At 43.2% G+C, this 23,409-nt stretch overlaps 1 protein-coding gene across 1 annotated transcript; it reads left to right on the top strand.

The window, feature by feature from the left end:
- The first annotated feature begins 5,225 nt into the window (after positions 1-5,225).
- On the top strand, positions 5,226-21,879 carry hdgfl3 (HDGF like 3). The gene is made up of 6 exons (XM_034108706.2): positions 5,226-5,507; positions 11,305-11,381; positions 12,074-12,212; positions 12,386-12,529; positions 17,419-17,544; positions 19,359-21,879. Exons 1-6 carry the CDS (start codon positions 5,424-5,426, stop codon positions 19,377-19,379), a joined length of 591 nt encoding a protein of 196 aa, XP_033964597.1. The 5' UTR covers positions 5,226-5,423; the 3' UTR covers positions 19,380-21,879.
- Positions 21,880-23,409: the final 1,530 nt, after the last annotated feature.

Below are 23,409 nucleotides of genomic sequence, written 5' to 3'. Positions count from 1 at the left end.
ACCTTCAACACACCATTTGGGAGATACTGTTTTTTGAGGTTGCCATTTGGTATCATCTCAGCGCCAGAAATCTTCCACAGGGCGATGGAGTCCATGATAGAGGGTCTGGAAGGCACAAGAGTGTACATAGATGACTTGGTTGTCTGGGGAAAAACACTGACAAAAGACTAAGAGATCTCCTACAGAGAGTCCAAGTGAATGGGCTGACATTGAACAGAAATAAATGTCAGTTTGGGGTCACAGAAATGACCTTCTTGGGAGACAAGATCTCAGGAGAGGGGGTGGAGCCTGATCTGGCAAAAGTGCAAGCAATACTGGACATGCCTCCTCCCACTGACAAGAAAGGAGTCCTGCGAGTTATGGGAATGATAAACGTCCTGGGTAAATGCATACCTAACCTCTCCTCCAAGACAACCTGCCTCAGAGAGCTGCTTCAACACAACAAGGTTTTTGAGTGGAATGCTTCAAATGAAAAAGGATGGAAAAAACTAAAGGAAGCTCTAACTACTGAGCCAGTTCTTACATCCTTTGATTCATCAAAAGCTACAAAGATCTCTACAGATCAGTAGCGTGGCGTGGGGAAAGAATTAGGGGAAGCCAATAATACGTCCTTTCTTTTGGCTCCAGTTTGGGCATCGGCCTGTCATCAGATTGTATTTGTTGTTGCTGCTGTAGCGGAAGTTTAGTACAATTATTTTTCAGTAAATACCCCAAATCTCCACCCTCCATAATTGCACTTGCTTCAGTTGCTTGCTACTTTCTAACGGCGGAGAGAGTGGTGCAGTGACGCTATCTATCTTCTATCGATTAGATTTATGATTCGAAAATTATAAAAGTAGGGTAGACATGTGGATATTATCCGACTGAACAAAACGTGCATTTATCTAACAGGTTCGTTTTCCACTGACCTTATTTCCAGCTATTTTCCTAAATCCTATGGAGAAATCCCATTGCTTTTCTGTCAAGAGAAACCGAGCTACTTCCGGATTTTAGGACGCGTCACTGCTCCACTAAGTTGATGCGATTTGATTGGATTGTGAGGCAAGAGAAGCCAGCCGCCTCTGGCTTCCCTTGGCATGGCCCTGACCAATCACAGGTTGGCAGGGGCATCACGTGAGCCTCATCTGATTGGTCAATCCCTCCATTTTTTTTCACCAAGGGAAGCCAGATTCGGCTGGCCTCTTCTCGCAACAGTGAGTGCAATCTACTGTTTCACCATAACATCTAGAGGGGCGCTGTTTGTTTCACTCTTTGTAAAATACTCAATGAGAATGGGGGAGAGACGGCAAACACACAGCAAAGGAGAATTATCGAAACAAAACAAAGTGTTTTTATTTATTTATTTAAATTATAACTACAATCCGAAAAAACAGGGGAAGCCTGGCTTCCCTTGGCCTCCGGGAGAAAACGCCACTGCTACAGATGCATCTACAGATGGATTGGGAGCTGTTCTCCTTCAAGCAAATGGAGACAAATGGCAGCCGGTGGCACACGCGTCACGAACAATGACAGAGACTGAGACGCGCTATGCGCACATTGAAAAGGAGACTCTGGGTCTAGTGTGTGGGTGTGGAAAGTTTCAGTTACGTTTATGGTTTACCTTTACAGCTGAGACTGATCACAAACCGCTGATTTCAATCATAAAGAAAAAGCTAAATGACATGTCACCTAGAATCCAGCGCATGACGATGAAACTGCAGCGCTATGATTTTGAGTTAATATACACTCCAGGGAAATACATTGTACTGGCAGATCCTTTATCTAGGGCACCTGTACCTAGCACCGACAAGAGTCTCAGATTCACAGCTGGTGATGTGTTGAAGCACACGTTGACATGTAGCGCTGCGTACCGGTACGCCGAACCCGTACTGGACTTGTAAAAAGTTTTGGTTCAAGTCCGGTTAAAACCGGAACGTCGGGAACCGGTACTTGGACTCGCAGAAAAACTAGCACTTACGTATATTCTCCTTTTTGTTCTAAACCATCTAAAACCTTCCATAGATCGAGACATTTGCGCTGAGAAAAGACAGAAAACATCGTGTCGGCTTCTGATATGGCGGCCATTACTGAACTCACAAAGTCTCACAAAATATCGCAACTGCTCGCGAGATCTGTGTGACGTCAAGGGAAGCTAGCGATGTGATTGGCTTAGACATAGTGGACAGCGTGGGCTGCTGGTCGCCATATTGAAAAATTGTATGTATGTACATCACTATGTATGTAGTATACTGTATAATGTACACATGTAGAGTTGTAGAAAAGACATGGTGTACAGACAGTACAGTACACTCTGACTGTACAGTGTATACTGTATAGTCAGTGTGTAACAGCAACGCTTTAGGGATTTAGGCTCAGTCAGCTCAGGGACTGTTTGGTTACATTAGTTTGGTAAATTAAATAAACGTTTGAACTTTGTAGTAGTTCACTGTAGTTGCTGTCATAAGTCATTTGTAGACTAAGTGGCAAAAAGTGTTTTTTTTACATTTGTACTTTGTAGAGAAATGTAGACACAAGTTGGAAGGGAGCACAATAAACCTGACGAGTTTGAATTTGAGTTGATTATGAGTTTATTTTCAATTGATAATTAGCTCACAATAAGTTCACTTTAGTTACTCACACAACTTGACACAAGCCATGGGTTCAGGTCCGGACTTATAAGTCCGGACCTGAACCTGAACCTCTGGACTTGAGTCCGGACCTGAACCTGAATGTGAGTCCAGGTACGCAGCACTACTGACATGGTGATGGCATCGCTCCCAGCTTCTGATGTCATGTTGCAGAAGATTGTGCAGGAGACCCTACACTACAGAACGTGGCCTGCTATACTTTGAATGGTTGGACAAAAGGAAGTTGTCCACAGTCCTGTCCTGTACGGGCAGACCTGAGTGTGGCCAATGGCCTGGTGCTGCGACAGAACAGGATTGTCATCCCTCAATCCATGCGTCAGGACATGCTACATCGTATCCACGAGGGACATCTTGGCGTGGACAAATGTAAAAGGAGGGCCAGAGAAGCAGTGTATTGGCCAGGCATCAACATGGACATTGAGAGCATGATAGGGAAATGTGACACCACCACAAACCAACAAAGGAGCCAATGCTGACTGCAGACCTACCAGCTGCACCGTGGCAAAAGGTGGGCACTGATCTATTCCATCTGAATGGCAAGGACTATCTTTTGTTAATAGACTATTATTCAAACGACCCTGAGGTAGCACAGCTCTCCAGTACATCAGCACGTTCTATCGTCACACATATGAAGGGCTTCTTCGCCAGACATGGCATCCCACAATGTGTTGTCAGTGACAATGGTCCACAATACAGCAGTGAGGAATTCAGACGGTTTGCGGAGCAGGATGGATTTCAGCATCTCACCTCTAGCCCACTGTGTCCACGGGCCAATGGGCAGGCTGAACAAGGGGTCCAAATTGTTAAAAGGCTGCTGAAAAGGCAAGTGATGGTAAAACTGTCCCTTACCTGGCTTTGTTGAGTTACAGGGCCGCACCGCTGGAGTGTGGTGCGTCCCCTGCTGAGCTCCTCATGTGTCGGTACCACACATTTCAAACTACAACAACGACAAGAAGGTGCTGGATAATAAGAGAGTGAAGCTCAAGCTCAAACAGAAAATGAACTATGACAGAGTGACAAGGAGACTGGAACCTTTTCGGGAAGGGGGTGTTGTGAGAATTGAGGGTCCTGATTCCTGGACCAGGAAAGCAACTGTCCTCAGTGAAGTGGGTCCCAGGTCATTCACTGTGAAAACGGAGAATGGACAAGTGCTTCGGAGAAACAGGAAGACTGTTGAAGACTCAGGAGAACATTGAGGAAGTTGGTCAGGAGACCGAGTCTGAAAAGGGAGTTGAGGAGACACCAGACGTGCAACATGGTGAGCCTCCTTCACCGTCCCCAGTAACTGAAGCACCAGATCTGAGAACATCCACAAGACATAGAAAACCACCTGACAGACTTATAGAACAATAAACTGTGACTTTAAGAAAAGAGCATGGTTGGCATTTATTTGATATGTGTGTCATAAGTTTTGTTAACAATAGATCTTTTATTTAGAGTAAATAGCAAGTTAAAAACTGCTATACTTTCTGTACAGTATGTTTAGACATTTTGAATGTTTAAAATGTTTCAGAAGCTTTATAATTAAGAAATGTGTTATACTGACCTGTTTGGAAAGGGGATGTCATGATAGGTGTTTATGCTTAGTTACAATGCATATATGTTACCACTAGGCGGCAGTATAACATCTATGGACATAGATGTTAGCAGAACAAGATGTGAAGGTACTGCATGTTGGCTAATAAAGTTGGCTAGTAAAGCTAGTCTAAAGATCCAAGAAGATGTCTTATTTATAACCAATAAGTACATTACAGTTATCATCTCATATTTTTGGTTTAATTACAGCACACATAAGATTTTCACTTTCTGCATAGGGCTTTATGTGAAAGGAGAAGGGCAAGTTTTAGTCTCTTTATAGCTATGCATCAATAATAAAAAACATTAGCAAGAAGAAGGCAATAAAAACGAACTGTGTATTCGAAAAAAAAATTGTATCACCTTTTGATTTTTTGTTTACTTAGGTACAGTCTGTGTTCCTATGAGCCCCTGAGTTAACGGGATTGAGTGTGTATATAACATATGATGTGCAGAGGTGGGAGAAGTACTCAGATCTGGTACTTAAGTTAAAGTAGAAGTACAGGTGCAGCTAGTTTGAAGGTTGAAGTTTGAATTTACTCCAGGTGGAACTAAAGTCTGATTTAAGACTTGATTATATTTCACATCATTCATCGAGATCTGTAAAGTAACTAAAGGTATTCAATACATGTAGTGGAGTACAAGTACACTATTTACATCTGGATTATAGCGGGGTAGAAGTACAAGCAAAACATTGAAATAGTCAATTTAAATACAGGTATCTCAAAATTGTAGGCCTACTTAAGAACAGTAGCCTAGTAAATGTGTTTACACCACTGATGATAGGTTACGTATATTTTCTTAAATAATAAAAAAGGTTTTCCAGCAGAGTCCGCACTGCCACTTGTTCATCTTTTTATTCTTGGGTTTAAAAAAGAAAATTGAAGACAGCATATTTTAATGAATAGGAGTTAAATAAAAGACAGCAATTACTTTTATTTCGATGACCGGAAGTTTTATTTCTACAGACAGACTTTGCGTTTCTTACAGGTACCTACTCCAGCGTAGACCATTCTCGATGACGCTTACACCTGAATTTGTGCGTAAGAGGATAGCCCTCTCACAGGCCCCGTTTTCCGCGTTTTTTATTATTTATTTCCGTGTAAACTGCAGTCTTCATATAAAAACACTGATGGCCGATAATTTATCCCTGCGTTGAGGGCCCCGGGGAGAACTGCAAAGGTTTATAGATCCACCTCAGACCTGTTTCTATCCGGCGACATGGCTCGACCACGGCCGCGGGAATACAAGGCAGGAGAACTGGTTTTCGCGAAGATGAAGGGGTACCCGCACTGGCCGGCGAGGGTGAGTGCTGAGGCCGGGCTGCGAGCGCAGGGAGGCGGGGTCCGTTCACACTCACAGCCGAGGGATGCTGCGGTGACTCCACAGCAACATTGATATGCGTGTTTGTTTCTGTTAAAAAAGCTTTGTCCTCCGCGAGGTGGACTTAAACATTTGAATGATGATAAAACGTAACATTTATTACGACGCTGAAGTTGGCTTCCGATTCAGAGCATCCGATTCGGCAGTTAAGGGGAAAGTTAAGGGACATTTAATTTACAGCGCTGAGCGAACAATCCTCCGTGTTTGAACCTCTTAAATCGCTGCATAGCAGATTTATCTGGACTGGATTATCCCAGAGAGTCTAAAGATTCTTTATAACACAGTTTGAGATTTGTGAAACCTTTATTCTATTTGTGAAAAAATACAAGAAGGCATAAAGGCTTAAAGGTTCACTCTCTGATTCTGATCCTGGCCTGCTGCAGCAACCTCAGCCTTCCACCCAGGAACGTGCACAGGTACGGGCTATTGTTGCCCTGGCAACGGCCGGTTTGCCCTGACCTGCCCCTCTGGAGAGAGCGAGAGTTTTTTCCCTGTTGTGGCCAGTCTATGGTTGTGGCCGAATCAACATGATAAGCGGTAAACCCACAATTAGTATTGTAGCGTCTCGCTGCGATAAAACACACATTGGCTTGTCAGCGCTGTCATCTGCCGGTGCGTTAATGACTACCTCTAGTGTCGGATTTTGGAAAATTGATTTTGAGTTTTCTCATGACAGTTAGAGTATAGGCGACAAACCAGGGGACTTATCTTCCTCTTGACACCGTCTGTTATTTACACACAAAAAAACTAAATATAGCCTACTTGTTGTTATTGTGCTTCTGTGTTTCTGTGTCTTTTCATCTGTAAACTCCCTCGCCCTCTCTCTCTTCTCTTGATCGCCCTCTCTCAGGAGAACACTTTACTGTCCCACTTCATTGTATGATTTCTGCCATGTCTCTACTTTAGTTTGACCATCTCTGTTATTAACTTATGGAATACTAAATAAATAAGTAATTAGATACCTTACTGCGCTCATAAAGAATGATAAGAATAAGAATAATGGGTATTGAACTGGTTTCATTAATTAGTGAGTTTATTTTAGGTAATTAGTTAGAAGCCCTATTTTATCAGAATGTCTGCACAGCAGTTACAATGGTCAAACTACATTAAAACAGAATTGTCCCCATTTTCTCTTTAATAGTTACTAACATTAGATATTTTAATGAGATATGGACCGCAAAACAAGAAATGTCCCTGGTTTTGTTTTTATGAACTACCGAATGCAAGTAGTCGCCTTAGCTTTTTTTCTTATGAGATGATAATGTGAATTACTCTTCAAATTAGTTAATGTAAAAATCATTTGGTTTCTTTTGCATTAAAAACAAGTTCGAATTTTCAAAAGGTGATTATGTTTTTTTTCGGGGGGGGAGGCCCTTTTTCCAGTTTAGAGCAATAGCCCCTCCAAATGTCTGCACGTCCCTGCTTCCACCTGTGTTTGTATTTTCACAAATAGAATAAAGGTTTCACAAATCTCAAACTGTGTTATAAAGAATCTTTAGACTCTCAGGGATAATCCAGTCCAGATTTGATGAGTCTAGGTCTAGTGGTTTCAGATCAGGACCTGGTCTAATGTGGTCTACATGTAAAAAAAAAAGCACTGAAATCTCCCTTGTTTGTATTTTCACAAATAGAATAAAGGTTTCACAAATCTCAAACTGGGTTATAAAGAATCTTTAGCCTCTCTGGGATAATCCAGTCCAGATAAATCGGCTATGCAGCTATTTAAGAGGTTCAAACACGGAGGATTGTTCGCTCAGCGCTGTAAATTAAATGTCCCTTAACTTTCATCTTAACTGCCGAATCGGATTCTCTGAATCGGAAGCCAACTTCAGCGTCGTACATTTATTGCGCATTTTCCTGCTCCGTTCAGCTCCTGCTTTACGAAATGTCTCATGTTCATCACTCATAAGTTCAACACGTGTTTTACATGTCATGTTTCATTTAGCTGTCTCACATTGAATGAGCCCGTAGTTGACCTCAGGTAACCCGTGGCTCCTCTGTTCAACACTACGTTTCAATTGCAATACATCCATTAATATACTATAGGCCAGGCCCGGACTGGCCATCGGGAGGACCGGGAGGTTTCCCGATGCCCTGGCCTGTTAAGTGGCTGGCCTGAGGATTTTTTTTTTTATGTATGTATTGTGTACTGCGCAAATGTGGGTCTGACTCACATGCGGCTTTCACACCAGCGCTTTTCAGTTTCTAGCTCCGAGCGGGAGCTTTTCTGCTTCAGCTCCGGTTTCCCTTTTCAGCTCCCGCTCTGTGCACACCGCCCACTGGCGCCCCAGAGCTGCCCTTGCTGCGTCATGACGTCACCGTTTACATCGCTGATTTGCCGAGATGGGTCTGTCTGCAGACCGCAGCAAGGAGGCGTTTCCTATAGGGGCGTTTCCTATAGGGGCGTTTCCTAACTTTTTTTATCCAGCTGCTTTTATAAATCCTCGCAGAAGAAGTCATTGTTCTAGTGATGGGAAATCCGGCTCTTCTTGCTGAGCCGGATCATTTGGCTCACCAAGAAGAGCCGGCTCTTTCGGCTCCCAAAGGGCTCTTCAGTTTACCACATATTATACCTTTTAATTAAATCAAATGTAGCCCTGTTTTGACTAATTATTTATATGTGTACACATATATCACTTAAATTATTCAAGACATCCTTTGTACTAAAGTATTCAAAAGTAAAAATTACATGTTTAATATAAATTATTTGCTGTGGCCAATTGTTTTCATTGCATTTACAGACCCGTGTAACTCTCTGATACCACCCAATTAATGCATTGACTTGCTTGTAGAACCACGCTACACAAAACAGATGGCAACACCTATAAAAACTATTTAAAAAAAGGGGCTACTGTATCAACCTATATAAAGTATATAAATATAGTTTTTCTCCCTGCAGGAGAGGGGAGCGTGCTTTGAGATCAACTGCTAGGCTGCAGCGGGGAGAAGAGGGGGACAAAAAGTAGGAAGAGAAGTAATGGGTCAGAAACGCTCCTTTTTACGCAGCGGTCCAGACATAGACATCATAGCTACGGCGACATATATTCAGTTGCCAGTTACTTTTGGCATTAGGGCAGGGATATCTTTCAAGGTTTGACATAATGAATTGTGCTACTTTTAAAGCAAGCAACGATGTTTTCAAATCTGTAATCAAAAAGCTCCCCAAAAACACTATCTAAGCAGTTCCTGCCGTTGTTACGTTAGTTCAAACAGTAACAACGGACTACTTTTCTTAGCGGATGCATATCAATTTAAATCAATACAAAAAACTATTTTTTAAATCAATACAATCTTTTTCTAAATCCATAAAAGCATTTAAATTATTATTGGGAGTCATGTCGTTACTTTGTTGAGAATGTGGCCATGTGTAATAAGCGGGATAATGTCCACATTGCACATTGCATAATGTGCCTTCATGCCGATCTAGATCCCTCCGCAAAAACAAAACAAAAAACGTCTCGTTCGCGGGCGAGAGCCGGCTCCCGTCATTCACTATAGGAAACGCCCTATAGGAAACGCCCCTATAGGAAACGCCCTATAGGAAACGCCCCTATAGGAAACGCCCCTATAGGAAACGCCTCCTTGCTGCGGTCTGCAGACAGACTCTATTGGATTTGCCACCCAACGGCAGCCATTACGGCAGCTCACAACAACAACAACTGCGTCGGGTCGATGATCGTGTTGCTTTTAATCACACGAAGCCAGAATAAATTGAATAACGACTTCTCCAACCTTATACTTTTCTCCAGAGTGCCGTGGTTCATTGTTTATTCATGTGTTTCTGCAGCATTTACCGACCGCTGCAGTGCTGGCTGCTCTTCCACAGAGTGTATTCTCCCGTTAGCTCCCGTTAGCTCACACTGCAGCGGCCGCTCCAAGTATTCACTGTCCGACTCACACAAGCAGCTGATGCATATCCCCAGTTCCCCTTAGCCTAAGTGAATGTGTGTCAGTCTGAATTTACACTGTTTGGTATCACAACGCTGTTATGAAAGTTTCTCTGGTATCAAACGGGTGATGTTGGCATAGCAACCGAAGCTAAACTGACTACTTGCATCCGATAGCTGCAATAATACAAAACAACACGTCTGCCTCTCTCCACAATGATCGATAACAGCGAACGGATGGTCAAAGTAAGGCACAAATAAACAGAACCACACGAAGCCTGGTTAGTGCTGCCTGACTTTATAAAGTGTGTTTATAGGCACTACTGCTTGTAGGCAGGCATAACAGTCGACCCATGTGCAGGGGAGGTGGGTTTAGTTTCCTGCACGCCTCGACGTAAGAGAGACGTAAGCGACGTCACCTCTTAGCTCCAAAGCTCTTGCCTCTGGACCGACAATTTTTTGGAGCTGGAAATGAAGCGGATTCCGGAGCTAAGAGCCGGCGCAGCTCCGGTGTGAACTGGAAAACCCGGCGCTTTTCAGGCTCTAGCTCCGAGCCGGAGCTGAAAAGGCGCTAGTGTGAAAGGGGCAACAGAGGGTGACTGGCTGTCTACATGATGTGGCCTGCCGACATGGCCACTTTCATTCAGGTCATAATGCCCTCGATTGGTCTCGTGCAGGTCTCGTGTCATTCAAGCTCGGGAGTGTATGTGTTTTGCGAGCGAGCGAGAGAGAAAGCGCGCGCACCGGTTACGTGTATTGTTGTTGTTAGCATCTGGTGCTAGCTAGCTGCGCTAACGGATATCATGAGCTGTCAACAAGGTGGAGGAGAGTCCTCTCCTGTCAGACTGAGAGACTGATAACCTCAGCTCAGGTGAGGTAAAGGACTCTCTGAGTGTTTAGATAGTTAACTTAGTCTAAGTTCTCTGTGGGTCTCAAACGGTTTGGTCACCATTTATGTAAACACATATTTCCTTTTGAAGGGGGAGTGATTAGTAAAATACAATAATAATAATAATAATAATACAAAAAAAGTTAACTAGGTGAAAAAAGGTAAGATAAACTTTAAAAACTTGTTGACAGCTAAAACTATTTGCTGCTGCCTCAAAGGAGCAGGAGGGAGAGGGGGGAGACGGGTGAGGCTTATTCAGGAGCACAGACACACTCACAACTATAAATGAACCAAAAACAATTAAATAAACAAGTTTCAATGTTTTTTCATATTGGATATGGTAGGTTATTGGTTATGGCCATGTTCCTATGATTTTATGATTATTTAAATGTATACAGTTCTGTTTCATATGGATGTAGTCTCTTTATTTCCCCCTCAAAGTGCACCAGATTGATGCGTTTAAGTCCAACATTTAAAAAAAATCTTACCAGGGGAGCATGCCCATCTAGAGGATTTGAGGTCCACCTCCACTTAAAATATGTTCACATGGATAGGTTCCTAAATAGATTTGCACATTTTTTAAAATTAGTAACCCATGTCCATATGTTTATTCTGGGGTAGTAGATTTAAAGTTTAGGGCTATCACTATGGGCAGCAACGCTGTAAAAGTTGACAAATAAATCCAGGAAAATGGCACAAAAGAAAACTGGTAGTGGCCTGGCTGGGTGTATAATTCCCGGCCTGACTTATTGTCCCAGTCCGGCCCTGCTATAGGCTACACTAAAGACATCTAATAAAGTATGGCCAAACAATGCAAAGGCGCACGTTATGGTATACAGGCTCCATGTGTAACCGCTTTCAACAAAATACTAATTTTCACCATGTAGCCTATACTGCAGATAAGGCGAGGAGATCAGTAACAGTGTCTCTCCCTGTCCCTCAGATCGATGAGCTTCCAGAAGGAGCGGTCAAACCGCCCGCCAACAAGTACCCCATCTTCTTCTTTGGGACCCATGAAACGTAGGCCCCTTTCTACCTCATTTCTGCTCAGAAATGCTCTGATCTTTAGTACATGGAAGGCTACTGCCATGCTCCTCATCACAGAGCGATAGTGTTGCACCACATGAGACTGGAAGAGATGAAGCTAGAGATTGGTGATGAAGGTCTGATGTTGGAAGAAAGTAGTCTCTTACAAAGTCATACCCATGATATTGCTGTGTTGTCAGCATGTGACCTAACTATCTGACTTTGTTCATGTGATTACAAGAATATACCCTTACATGTTATCATGTGACCCAGATAATAACTTCTTACTCTTTTTCATTGAAAAAAAATCAGCAGATGTTTCAAATAATCAGTAAACAAGCATATGTACTGCATGGTGAAGTATCTGTAGTACAGTACATACAGACGTTTAAAATGTTCTTTCTCCCTCCCCTCATTCCTCCTTCCTTCCTTCCTTCCTTCCTTCCTTCCTTCCTTCCTTCCTTCCTTCCTTCCTTCCTTCCTTCCTTCCTCCCTCCCTCCCTCCCTTCCTTCCTTCCTTCCGTCCTTCCTTATTTCCTTCCGTCCTGTCTTCCTTCCTTCATATATTTTCCTTTGGAACGTTTTGCCAGATGTAACTCCTGAAACATATGGTGGTGTTCATGACAGTTGAAGTAATAGTAGTGGTGCTACATTTCTCCCCCCCCCCCCCCCCCCCCCTCCTCTAGTGCATTCTTGGGCCCGAAGGATCTTCTGCCCTACAAAGAGTACAAAGACACATTTGGAAAGTCCAACAAGAGGAAAGGCTTCAACGAGGGCCTGTGGGAGATCGAGAACAACCCCGGAGTAAAGTTCACAGGATACCAGGTCACTCAGCCCACTGTGGGAGAGAAGGGGGGGGGGGGAAAGCTAATATCATTTCAGTTAAAATATGAATTCATCCATCGCACTTTAACCCCATCGTCAAGTGTCAGTAACTGGAACTGGCCCGATCTGCTTTGAGCTTTGCAAAATAAATGTTGTGCCTCCTTTGTCCACAGGCCATCCAACAACAGTGTTCAGAAGAGGGTGGGGACGTGGCTGACGGCAGCAGTGAGGGTGACTCTTTGGAGGAGGAAGATGACAAGGACAAACTGAAGGGGGACCAGACCGGATCCAAACGGAAAAAGACTGCCACCTTTAAGGTACTCTGCAGCAGCAGTGAACCCACGAGAGGACCAGTCACTTTAACAGCAGCACTGATGCACTGATGAGACTAGATCACAAGGGATATCATAGTTAAGAGGCTACATATGAATATAGAAGGACGCTTTGATCTCATCTTTACTTATTTGGGATTTGGTAAGAACGCTACAAATACAGGTCATAAGCTGTTGGGAAGATATACCCTCAGATACGGTTTCCCTTTATAAATCACAATCAACTCGCAATGCGGCGCAGCTTTTGCTTAACGCCCATATTTGCCTATAAATAGTCAAAGAAACGCCCGTATTAATATTCATTCTGACTGACTGCAGGAAGGAGAGCAGGAAATGAGGACAGAACAGCTGAAAAGACGTCTCACACCGTGTCAGATGTTGGTTCTTTTGGGAGGTGGAGAAACATCACATTGTCTGGTGGATGCAGTTTGAACAGAGCAGCAGCATGGAGGTCGGATCGTCACCAACATGAATAAATAAGTGGTCCGAACAAAGTTTTCTGACACAGCCTTCCTCAGGCAGTGTGTCAGTGTGGTTGTGCCGGGACAGGAGACCCCCCCCCCCCATGATGAGAAACTAAGAAAGGATTAGGGATCCCTACGGAGTGGAGTCAATTCATGTTTATTTTTTTATTTGGTGGTTTGTGTTTCGTCTCCACTGCAGCCTGTGTGTCTCACCCCCCCCGCAACACAACTAATGCGTTATATCAGCTGTACAATTGACCACACGGTGTTCTTAGTTTCCATACCTCCTGTGTTTTACGAGCGACTTATCAAGTCTTGGCAAACGGCATAAAACACGATTAAACATGATAGTATATAAAACCATGCTCATATCTACAACCTATAGAAAAGCAAAACGGCGTCAGTTTAGACGTAATTCTGTCCTCCTGCTGACCGCATCATTTATGAGATAACATTTCATAACATTAACACAACATATTCGAGGTGGTTTTAAAAAACATTTCCGTATTTATTTATTTCTCCAGGTTATGTGTGTGTGTGCACTGAGGAGTCGCAAACAGGCGTTTGTTTCATCATTTTAAGATTGGCTTTAATCAATTTCTGAAAATGAATTCTTCATATCTGATAAATGAGAGGTAACATTTTATTTATGGTATTATTTCCACACATTTCTCTCATCCTTCCTTCTGCCAACGGGGTCGCAGTTTCTCGTCTCTCCCGTTGTTGTGCTTAGTGCGTACGCATGGGTTAGAGTTTGCGTGGAGGACCGCACGTTTTCCCGTCAATTTCGTTTTTTATAAATCGCAAACATTGCGTAGGAACTGGCGTACGCCGTCTTTTGAGCGTACGCACCGTTTATAAACGAGGCCCCGGGGAGTGGAGAAGGGACTGGAGAAGAACCACTTGCTTTTGACTAAACGTTACAGTGTGACCTTGGACACACAGGTTGACACTCGCACCTCTCAAGGTCTCGCTCAGTAAACTTGAGTGAAAACTAGACGCCTCTGAAACGTGTCTGTTCCATATCACCACACTTGAATGCAGGATTACAAAGCCATCCTCATCTTTGCACGACGTGACATGTTCCCGTATCCCCATGAACATGCGCTGCACTCTGTTAGCATCAAACGGAGACTGCCTCTGAGCAGGACTTCAGCCAATGGGACTGGTGAACAATACGAGTGCAGTGAGCTCAGCGTTCTCCTCTCCCCAGGGCCGTATCCACCATCGAGGTCACCGAGGTCCGGACCTCGGTGATATTCTCCAAGCTGTGTATATAACAAAACTTGTGAAATAATTGCACTAAACGGGGTTCTTTGTAGCACTTCCATTTACTGACGATGGGGGCGCTGCATAACTACGTAGCCTCGATGAAAGCAAACAGAAGAAGACGGCATGTATCAACGTGTCACTACCCCATCTGCAGCCCTGCCGATCTGCAGTGCGCATGTGCGAGATGGTCCGCCATATTGGACAACTCCGTACGGCAACCCAAGTAGGACACTTGACACAGTGGCTTTTAGCAAAGCTCAAAAAGAAAACGAGAGAGAGAGAGATGAGTTATTGTTGTTACAACGTGACCTCACTATTATTTAACAACTCTTTTTATTGGGTTCTTTTATTTGGGGTTCAGTACATTGTCAGAATAAGTGAGGAATGAATTTAACTTCTGTTTGGCAGCTATCATACTGAATACATATTTACTGTGAATGTGTGCAGAAATGTAAGGCGTATAGCTGTCTACTCCGCCACTTCAACCTGGACTTCCACTGCTATGCTGATGACACTCGGATCTACCTCCGCACCAAACCCCTCCATAACCCGCCCCTCACCCACATCGACTCCTCTCTGACAGCTATTCAAACATAACCTCCTCAAACTGAACAGCAACCAAACAGAACTCCTCCTAATCGGCTCCAAATCCACCCTCAGCAAGGTCACCAACATAACGCTCACCATCGATGGCACCATTGTTCCCCCTCCAATCAGGCCTTGGCGTACTCTTTGACCCCACCCTCTCCCTCGAACCTCAAATCCGCCAAACAGTCAAAACCTCATTTTTCCACCTCCTCAATATTGCAAAAATCCTCCCCTCTCTCACCCTCTCTCACCCTCTCTCACCCGCCCCGCAGCCGGACGACTAATCCATGCCTTCATTTGCTCCCGCCTCGAGTACTGCAACTCACTTCTTTAGGGCATCAGCACTACATCCCTCAACAGACTCCAACGGGTTCACCATGCAGCTGCACGTCTCCTCACGCAGACCTCACCATGGCATCACATCACCCCAGTCCTCAAAGACCTCCTTGTCTCCCATCGCATCAACTACAAAGTTCTGTTCTTATCAACCCCCACGGTCCCTCAGATCCACCGCAGCCGGACTCCTGTCCACTCCCACATCCACACTCTGCAGCTTTGGGGACAGAGCCTTCTGAGTGGCAGCTCCTAGGCTCTGGAACTCCCTCCCCCAAGATCTCCGTGACTCTGAGTCCCTCACAGTCTTTCGGTCCCGCCTCAAAACACATCTTTTCAACTCTGTCTACCCATAACCCCCCCCCCTCTCAATCAACTTCCTCTTGACTGCCTTTTTATTTATTTGACTATACTTACTTGTTTGCCTGTCCTTGTTTGTCTCCCCTCCCTCGTACTGTAAAGCGTCTTTGAGCTGTGAAAAGCGCTATATAAATAAATGCATTATTATTATTATTATAATTGTAAAACAACATACATCGATTGCAGTTATGATGTCATAATAACAAGGAAGGAAGGACGGGAGGGAGGGAGGAAGGAAGCAAGGAAGGAAGGAAGGAAGGGAGGGATGGAGGGAGGAAGGAAGGAACAACTGTATATAAAACACAATTTTCTTACATCTTTGTTCTCTTTTGAGAATCAAACAAACAAGTGAAATGAACTAAATGGCTGAATTGCTTTTAATTCACTGGCAGGAGCGACAAGTGAGGAGGAGACAAGTGAGGAGGAGACAAGTGAGGAGGAGCAACAAGTGAACAACGAGGGAGAGATTGAACACAGAGAAAGAGTAGAGGACAGAGAGAGAACAGGAAGAAGACAGAGAGACTAGAGACGATGGAAGAGAGGCTGCAGGTTAGGGAAAGGAGAGAGACATGGAAAGTGAATGTTGACAATGTGTTGTGATCATGTTAGCCTCTTCTGCATGTCCAGATCATTAATAGTAACAATCAACTGATTCTCATGTATTACACTTTCAAAATAATGTATGCTGACACTGACATGGTTTGAAATCAATATATTATCCATTGTGTGACCCCCACAGGACTTAAAAAGCTAGATCTAGATCATGAAAATCTCTTCCTTTTGTGTCCTGGTGAATGCTAATGTGTAGCTTCTCTTCTCTGCATCCATCTACATTTCATTCAGCCAGAGATGTTTGTTGACAGCCTCTCCTGGTGATCGCACTGGCTTGAAGCTGTTCTCTGTGTCTGACCTTTTTCTATTGGATACATAAAGAAATAAAAGCGTGAGGTTTGTGGTGCTGCAGAGCGCTGCCACACTGTTTCTGTATCAATGTGAGAGCCGCTGCTGCTGTAAATGGAAGCAGGTTGAAAAAGTCACATGCATCCTCGCTTAGCAACCGCTGTTGCCTAGCAACTGGGCCCCGTTAGGCACAGCAGACGTGGTGGATCCGAAGGAATGTGGCACGGTGTGTGTCCTGTCACATCATCTTAACTTTGTGTGTGTGTGTGTGTGTGTGTGTGTGTGTGTGTGTGTGTGTGTGTGTGTGTGTGTGTGTGTGTGTGTGTGTGTGTGTGTGTGTGTGTATGTGTGTGTGTGCGTGCGTGCGTGTGTGTGTGTGTGTGCATTTACACGAGGTACATTTACCAACTAGAATCTCCTCAGCTGAGAAAAGATTCTGTGTTGGTGTATGGGGATGCAAGAGGGGGCATTCATTTGGTTGTGTTCAACACCCCCTCTAGACACACACACACACACACACACACACACACACACACACACATTGCAAACAAACTGTATGTCAAACTGCTTCATTCCAACCTGGCCTCAGCACACCACTAGCACAGAACTCGTCTGAGTGGAAGAGGGATCAAACACTGCTCTCACCCCGCGGCGTACAGCGTAGGGCATGGCTGCAGCATCTGGGGAGTGATACTTTGAAAAGGCTACGGGAAATAACTACTTGCTTTTGACTAAATGTTATACATTGCACACAAACTGCATGGCATACAGTGTACTGACCAATGGTACAATTATTATATTTTAAAATTGAGCTTGTGACGCATTTAGGCTTTATGACTTTAATATAAATTCTAATCCGTATTTTCAAGGTGTTTTGCTGATGAAAAAGTGAAATAAGTCACTTTATATGAAACGTATTTATTGTAATTGACTGTATTGACTATGTGTCTGTGGCAGAAATCCCCCAAGCTGTCGCGGATCTCATCGGGACAGGACGACCGGGAGAAGGATGGGAAAGATGAGGACCAGAAGAGCGGCTCAGAGGGAGGAGACCCCGACAACGGCATCATCCAGAACACCAAGGTGAGACCAACAGCTTATGTATTTAGCACACTAATCATTCATCAAGGCTTACTCAACACTGCACACTTTCAAGTACCAGTCCTACAGAGTTCAGCCCTGATTGGTTTAGGGTTGAAGCAGCACATGTAATACTACAGATGGTGGAATGAACTACGTTGATTTACTGAAGTACTGTACTTAAGTACTATTTTGTCATACTTGTACTTTACTTGAGTATTTCCATGTAATGCTACTTTATACTCCTGCTTCCTACATTTTGGAACATGTATTGGAGTTTTTACTGCTCTACACTAATAGTTACCAGATACTGTTTACATCGGGGGAACCCAGTCGGTCAGTGCGGTCGACCTGTTGGGTTCCCCTGGTTACATGTGAAACACATGACAGGACAATCAGCTCAAGATCGAGTCCATTCAAGTAGAAGTACAGATACTTGTGTACAAAAAGACTTTGGTAGAAGTACTGATTCAACTTTTTACTTAAGTAAAAGAACAAAAGTACACACTCTTTACTTAAGTAGAAGTACAGATACTTGTGTAAAAAAGTACTTTGCTAAAAGTAGAAGTACTGATTCAACATTTTATTTAGGTAAAAGTACAGTCTCTGAAATGTACTCACAGTAAAAAGTAACTTTTAAACTGGCTGTTTTTGTGCAAAACTAACTGAACCTTACATCATATTAATATAATTGAAAAGAAGCTTAATTTCAACTTGTATTACTGCCATTCTGAATGTATTCAGTGTGAACAACAAAGTACCTGTATTTGCTGTCGCCAACATTGTAGATGGGTTCCTTTGCCTTAATATAGGCCTAAACAAATCCAACTAAAATGATTATCGTGCATTTTCTGCACCCACAACTTCAAACCTCTCCCTTAAGTAAGGCCATGGATGCGGGATGTCTTGCTGGTGGTCTGATGAATCGCCTCTTTCGATGTTATCTTCATTCGTCCTGTCGCTGACTGTACCTGCGTTACTCTTGGATACTATGCCGTTAGACCTTTCTCCCGTCTCTGCCAAGCTGCTTCGTCATACGTCTTTTACGTTGTTTTCGTCTGTCGGGCATGATCTGCACACCATGGCTCGTCTTCTCTACTTGTCACATCCATTTAGTTTTAAATCAGTCTTGATGTCGGGGAAGGCCCGCAATGATGCTAAAATATTTCGTAATTCACCTCACATGCATTAAAACGAAAGTAACGAGCCTGTTTTGAAAATGTTAAAATGTAGGGAGACGCATGTTTCCACAGGGACATACAAAGTCATTATGATACTTAGCTGTTCATTGACAGAACAAAGCAACCTTTCTGATTCCTTTTGTTTTCCTGGTGTATACTTATGTAAAAAGTCGTCAGAAAAATAAATACATAAGTAAAGTACAGATACCTGAAAAATCTACAAAGGTAAAAAAAATATTAGCAATAATGCTCGCTCATTTGTGCTATGCTTCACAGACCAAGACAAGGCATGAGTCCTAATCGAGATGAATACCGAAAGGATCTTCTATAACCCCTCGCTTCAACTGTTTGAGTGGCATTCACATTTTCTGAAGTGATTTGTATTCCGTACTTGAAATGACTGCACCTGTGACTGAATGTCTGAAACACCTGTTCGCCCCCGTATCAACATTACGTGATGATTTATTAAGAACATAACAATGTGTTACTATTGATCTACAAGTGTAGTTACTACTGTGCTTTATCCTAAAAACAATTATCTACAGATACCTCTTTTATGTTTTATTAGTATTCCGTAGTATTTGAAATGCTTCTGTTGTTACTGTGTTTCTTAATCCTGATCTCTCCCTGAACCAGCTGCTCCGAGAACAACATTAAGGGAAGAAAGCCTGAAGGAGACACCATTCTCTGCACGTGAATCTACAACCTGACTTTTGATCAGCACCATCTACTGGGTGCCACGGTCACCTCCACCTCCCGGCTGACCCTCCTGTAAGTGACTGTACGAAGCATCCATACACACTGCCACTGGTGTCAGTCATCCTCAGGATGCCTGGGCTTCATGCTAAGGGCTGTGTCAGAAATCAAAGCAAAGCCTTTCTCACCTCTCGGAAATACACTGATTAAGAATTGTAATCACTTTTATCCAGCAACTATTTCATTATAAGATATTGTTAACAACATGTGGAAAATATTTTATTTAAAGGGGCATAAGTACATAACTTGAACTATGTTGTGTTTTATTGGCAGCCGATATAGAGCCTTTTCTCTACCAGGCCCAAACTCTGTAGCCCAATCAGAATATCAATGTTTGAAATTGTGGGTCTGCCCCTTACAGCATCTAACCGTGGGAAGTCATTGTTGGGCGGTTGGCTTCCTTTCCCCTTTTTGATAACAGCAATAGTTAACCTAAATCTGTTGCTTCACTGGAACACTCCATTGAGATATATAATACACTAGCTTCCTGGTAGCCCTTTTCCAGTGAGCCGGGTCGGATCCAGTGACCAATTGCAAAATAGTTTTCGTTGTTCTCGGCCCCAAAAATTGGTTCAACTTAAGCAGCGACTATTTGCTCGGCAGCAAAGAGCTGAATAGGTTGGAGTCTGGGGCAGCTCATGGCGACAGTAGAAAGTTGTTAAATTGTGTTATGTATGTTGGCTCTACTTTTTGTAATTAAATGGTCAGATAGCTTCAATGGCTAGGCTAACTTTATGGGGTGTCAAACTCAAATACACAGCGGGCCAAAATAATAAAAATGGGTACTAGTGGAGGGCCGGACTGCTTCAATGTTTATTGCAGAACTTATTGAAATGAACTTATTGCACATATTAAACCTGGAACTAACTAAGCTTAAATTATTGCATCTTGGGAGCAAGGTCATCAATGTTTGGGCTCAGGCTCTGAGCGGAGGAGACCCTCAGGATGGAGTGAAGGTGTGCTGCAATATACCGGCGGGCCAGATCTAATAGGAATTACAAATGATCCTGCGGGCCGAAATTAAACCACCAAGGGCCGGATTTGGCCTGCAGGCCTTGAGTTTGACATACAAGAGAAACTTCACCTTATACAATCCTCTATGTTGCCAAACATTGTCAAATAAAACTGAAAATAATATTTATGGGGACAGAAGCGGACGTTACTGGTGAGACAGTCCGATAGCAGCTGGCTGGTGTTCAGAAATATAGCAGTAATATGAGCACAGCTCCAATGCAGTCTGACATGGTTGTTATTATTCAAGCGTAATCGGGGACGTCATGACGACAGGCCTATGGTCACTTGAAAGAAAAATTGTTCATAACTTGTCCAAAAGTTGAAGCAAATATGAACCAAATTGGCCAAGCACTGACCCAGAACAGAAGTCATGTCAGTGGCCGAGAGGTAATCAGGCTTCATACATTATCGTTTGAGCAAGACTTATCACATGTGCTCAGAAGGTCACTTCAAGTAGTTAGTGAAACGATGGAATAGTCACAATGGAAATACAGTATCAGTGCATTCACTCTGTGTGTGACAGGATGTAATACAATGGTTATACAACATGTCACATAAGGCCAGATGAAACCATCTCACAGTAGATAGCCATCCACCAGTAATCATACTTCATATACAGATATACAGATATACAGATACTGCACGACTGATTACGTCTGTCAATGTGTAGAACATCATTTGATAGGTTCTACATACTGTATTTATATACTCTCTTACCATCTATGATATATGTTGGGTATTTCAGTGTACTGATCACTGTAGTTGTAGCTTGAGATAGCTTTTTTATATTAGGTAATTATGGGAGGGACTAATGGATTATTTAATAACTGTCAAACATTATTCATCACCATATATGTTACTCTTTTATGTAACCAGAAAAGGATGAATGGAAATACAGATACATGTATCAAGTGTTGTGCACAACTGGGTTACACGTCGTATCTCAGATGTATCTGTCTATTTACTTTTGTTGTAGTGATACATCTGTTCTTCTGTGTATCTGTGGAATAGATCACTGTATATTTCAAAGCTTTTATAGTGGCATGCTCTACTGTACTCGAGATGATTGTCATAGGAACGTGTTCATTGTGTCCTAGTTTAAAGGCCTTTTCAGTCCCCAGATATCATCGTCTCTGTGCAGGTTTAAGATCACACGGTACTACTGTGTCTTCTAACTCTGTGCCAGTTGCCTTTACTTTGCTTCTGTTGTCAAGAGATAAAGACCTACTTATGTTGTGATGAGGCCCATTCTGTGTGTAAACTCATGCTTCTTTCATTTCCTTTATATCCTTTTATGCTTATATTTGGAACATGTTTTGCGTTTTCAAAATGTGTTATTAACTATAAACTGTTTTTGCTGTTTATGATTGCATTTTTATAAAATAAACTCATTGGGATCATAATGAGGCTTTCGTGGTTATTTCCCACTACAAAACTAAAAGTTTGTTCCTTTCTAATGGCGCATTCCACTGCAGCGCGCAGCACGGCTTTTTTTTGCTTTTCCTCTAGGGGTAGTTCCGGCTAACGGGTACTTGTTCACCTTTTTTCTGGCCCTCCAAAATCGAGGTTCTTACCGGGCCAACAACCGGGCTGAATATGCTAAACTAGTGACGTAAACACTCGACTGCTGATTGGTCAGAGAGAATCGCTGGCAAGAGGGGGCTACCTACAACCAGGGCCGCCTTAATGCACGGGCTGACCTGGACTGAAGCCCAGGGGCCTACGGAGATCAGGGGCCTATCATGAGCCAATAAAAAAGTTTAAAAAAAATGTAAATAAAAAAAAAAGTTTTTTATTTCAGATGTTTTTAAAAAACATTTAAATAAACAAAGTCTTGGCTTTCAGAATATGAAACTTTTATTTCCAAAATCACATGATAAATACATTTTTGAAGCTTGTAAAGGGAAGATGACAGCTCTCACTCGCCACTCACTCCCCCTCCCTCCGGCTGACATTATGAATGCAAGGCGTATAGTAATCATAGTTAACACGGCAGGGTGCGTTACAGTTTGTTTTCATCTGGTTTCAAATAAACAAAGTCTTGGCTTTCAGAATATTAAACTTGTTTCGGCAAATTCAGATGATAAATACAACGTTGAAGCTTCGGCATAATTACAAGCGGAGAACGGAGTAACTTGACGTCACAGCGGGCACAACAACAGCCGGGGTTTCTCGTGAGGGTTTTCCCCGGGAAACAAACACAACACACACAAACGCAAAATTACACAAACACACACACGTACACACACACACACACACACACACACACACACACACACACACACACACACACACACACACACACACACACACACACACACACACACACACACACACACACACACACACACACACACACACACTCGTGAGCTTCCCCCAGACCAGTAATCCAAACGCAAATATCTTCCCTCCGTAGTATTTTGATCATTTGCTCCGCTAATCAATCAGATCGATGGATTCCAGAGATGACTCCGTAACAGTCAGTGGGCACCACTTAACAGCCAATCAGAATGAGAATATGTTTCACATGTGACTTATTCAAATTGCGAGTGATTGAGTGACAGATGAAGGTTGTTTAGGAGAAAAAGTTTGAGAAGAAAAAGTTTGAGAGTGGCGCTCGGGAAAGGAAATTGTTGAGGGAAAAGTAGTTTCGGGGGTTTCCTCATCCTGGCCTACAGGTTATTTTAAACCTGTAGGCCAGGATGAGGAGGAAGGACAGATTAGTTCTGTACCGAGCGGTAGCGGTGCCGGCCGCTGGGCCTCAGAGCCAAGTAGGCCGTCTGATAGTGATGGAGTAGCGGGAGAGGAAAAACAGACAGGAGGGAGGGAGGGGAGGAGATGGAGAGGACGACGAGGACTTGCTACGTGGAGGGGAGCCAACGGCAACCGGACAAATACATGAGGGAGGCCCGATACG

The sequence above is a fragment of the Pseudochaenichthys georgianus genome, chromosome 3 (genome assembly GCF_902827115.2).
Source record: "Pseudochaenichthys georgianus chromosome 3, fPseGeo1.2, whole genome shotgun sequence".
Lineage (NCBI taxonomy): Eukaryota > Metazoa > Chordata > Actinopteri > Perciformes > Channichthyidae > Pseudochaenichthys > Pseudochaenichthys georgianus.
This window is presented reverse-complemented; position numbering and strand designations above follow the sequence as displayed.

Coding starts and splice junctions, on each gene's coding strand:
- hdgfl3 (XM_034108706.2), top strand. CDS start 5,424: ATGGCTCGACCACGGCCGCGGGAATACAAGGCAGGAGAACTGGTTTTC. Junction 5,508..11,304: donor ACCCGCACTGGCCGGCGAGG/GTGAGTGCTGAG, acceptor CCTGTCCCTCAG/ATCGATGAGCTTCCAGAAGG. Junction 12,213..12,385: donor TAAAGTTCACAGGATACCAG/GTCACTCAGCCC, acceptor CTTTGTCCACAG/GCCATCCAACAACAGTGTTC.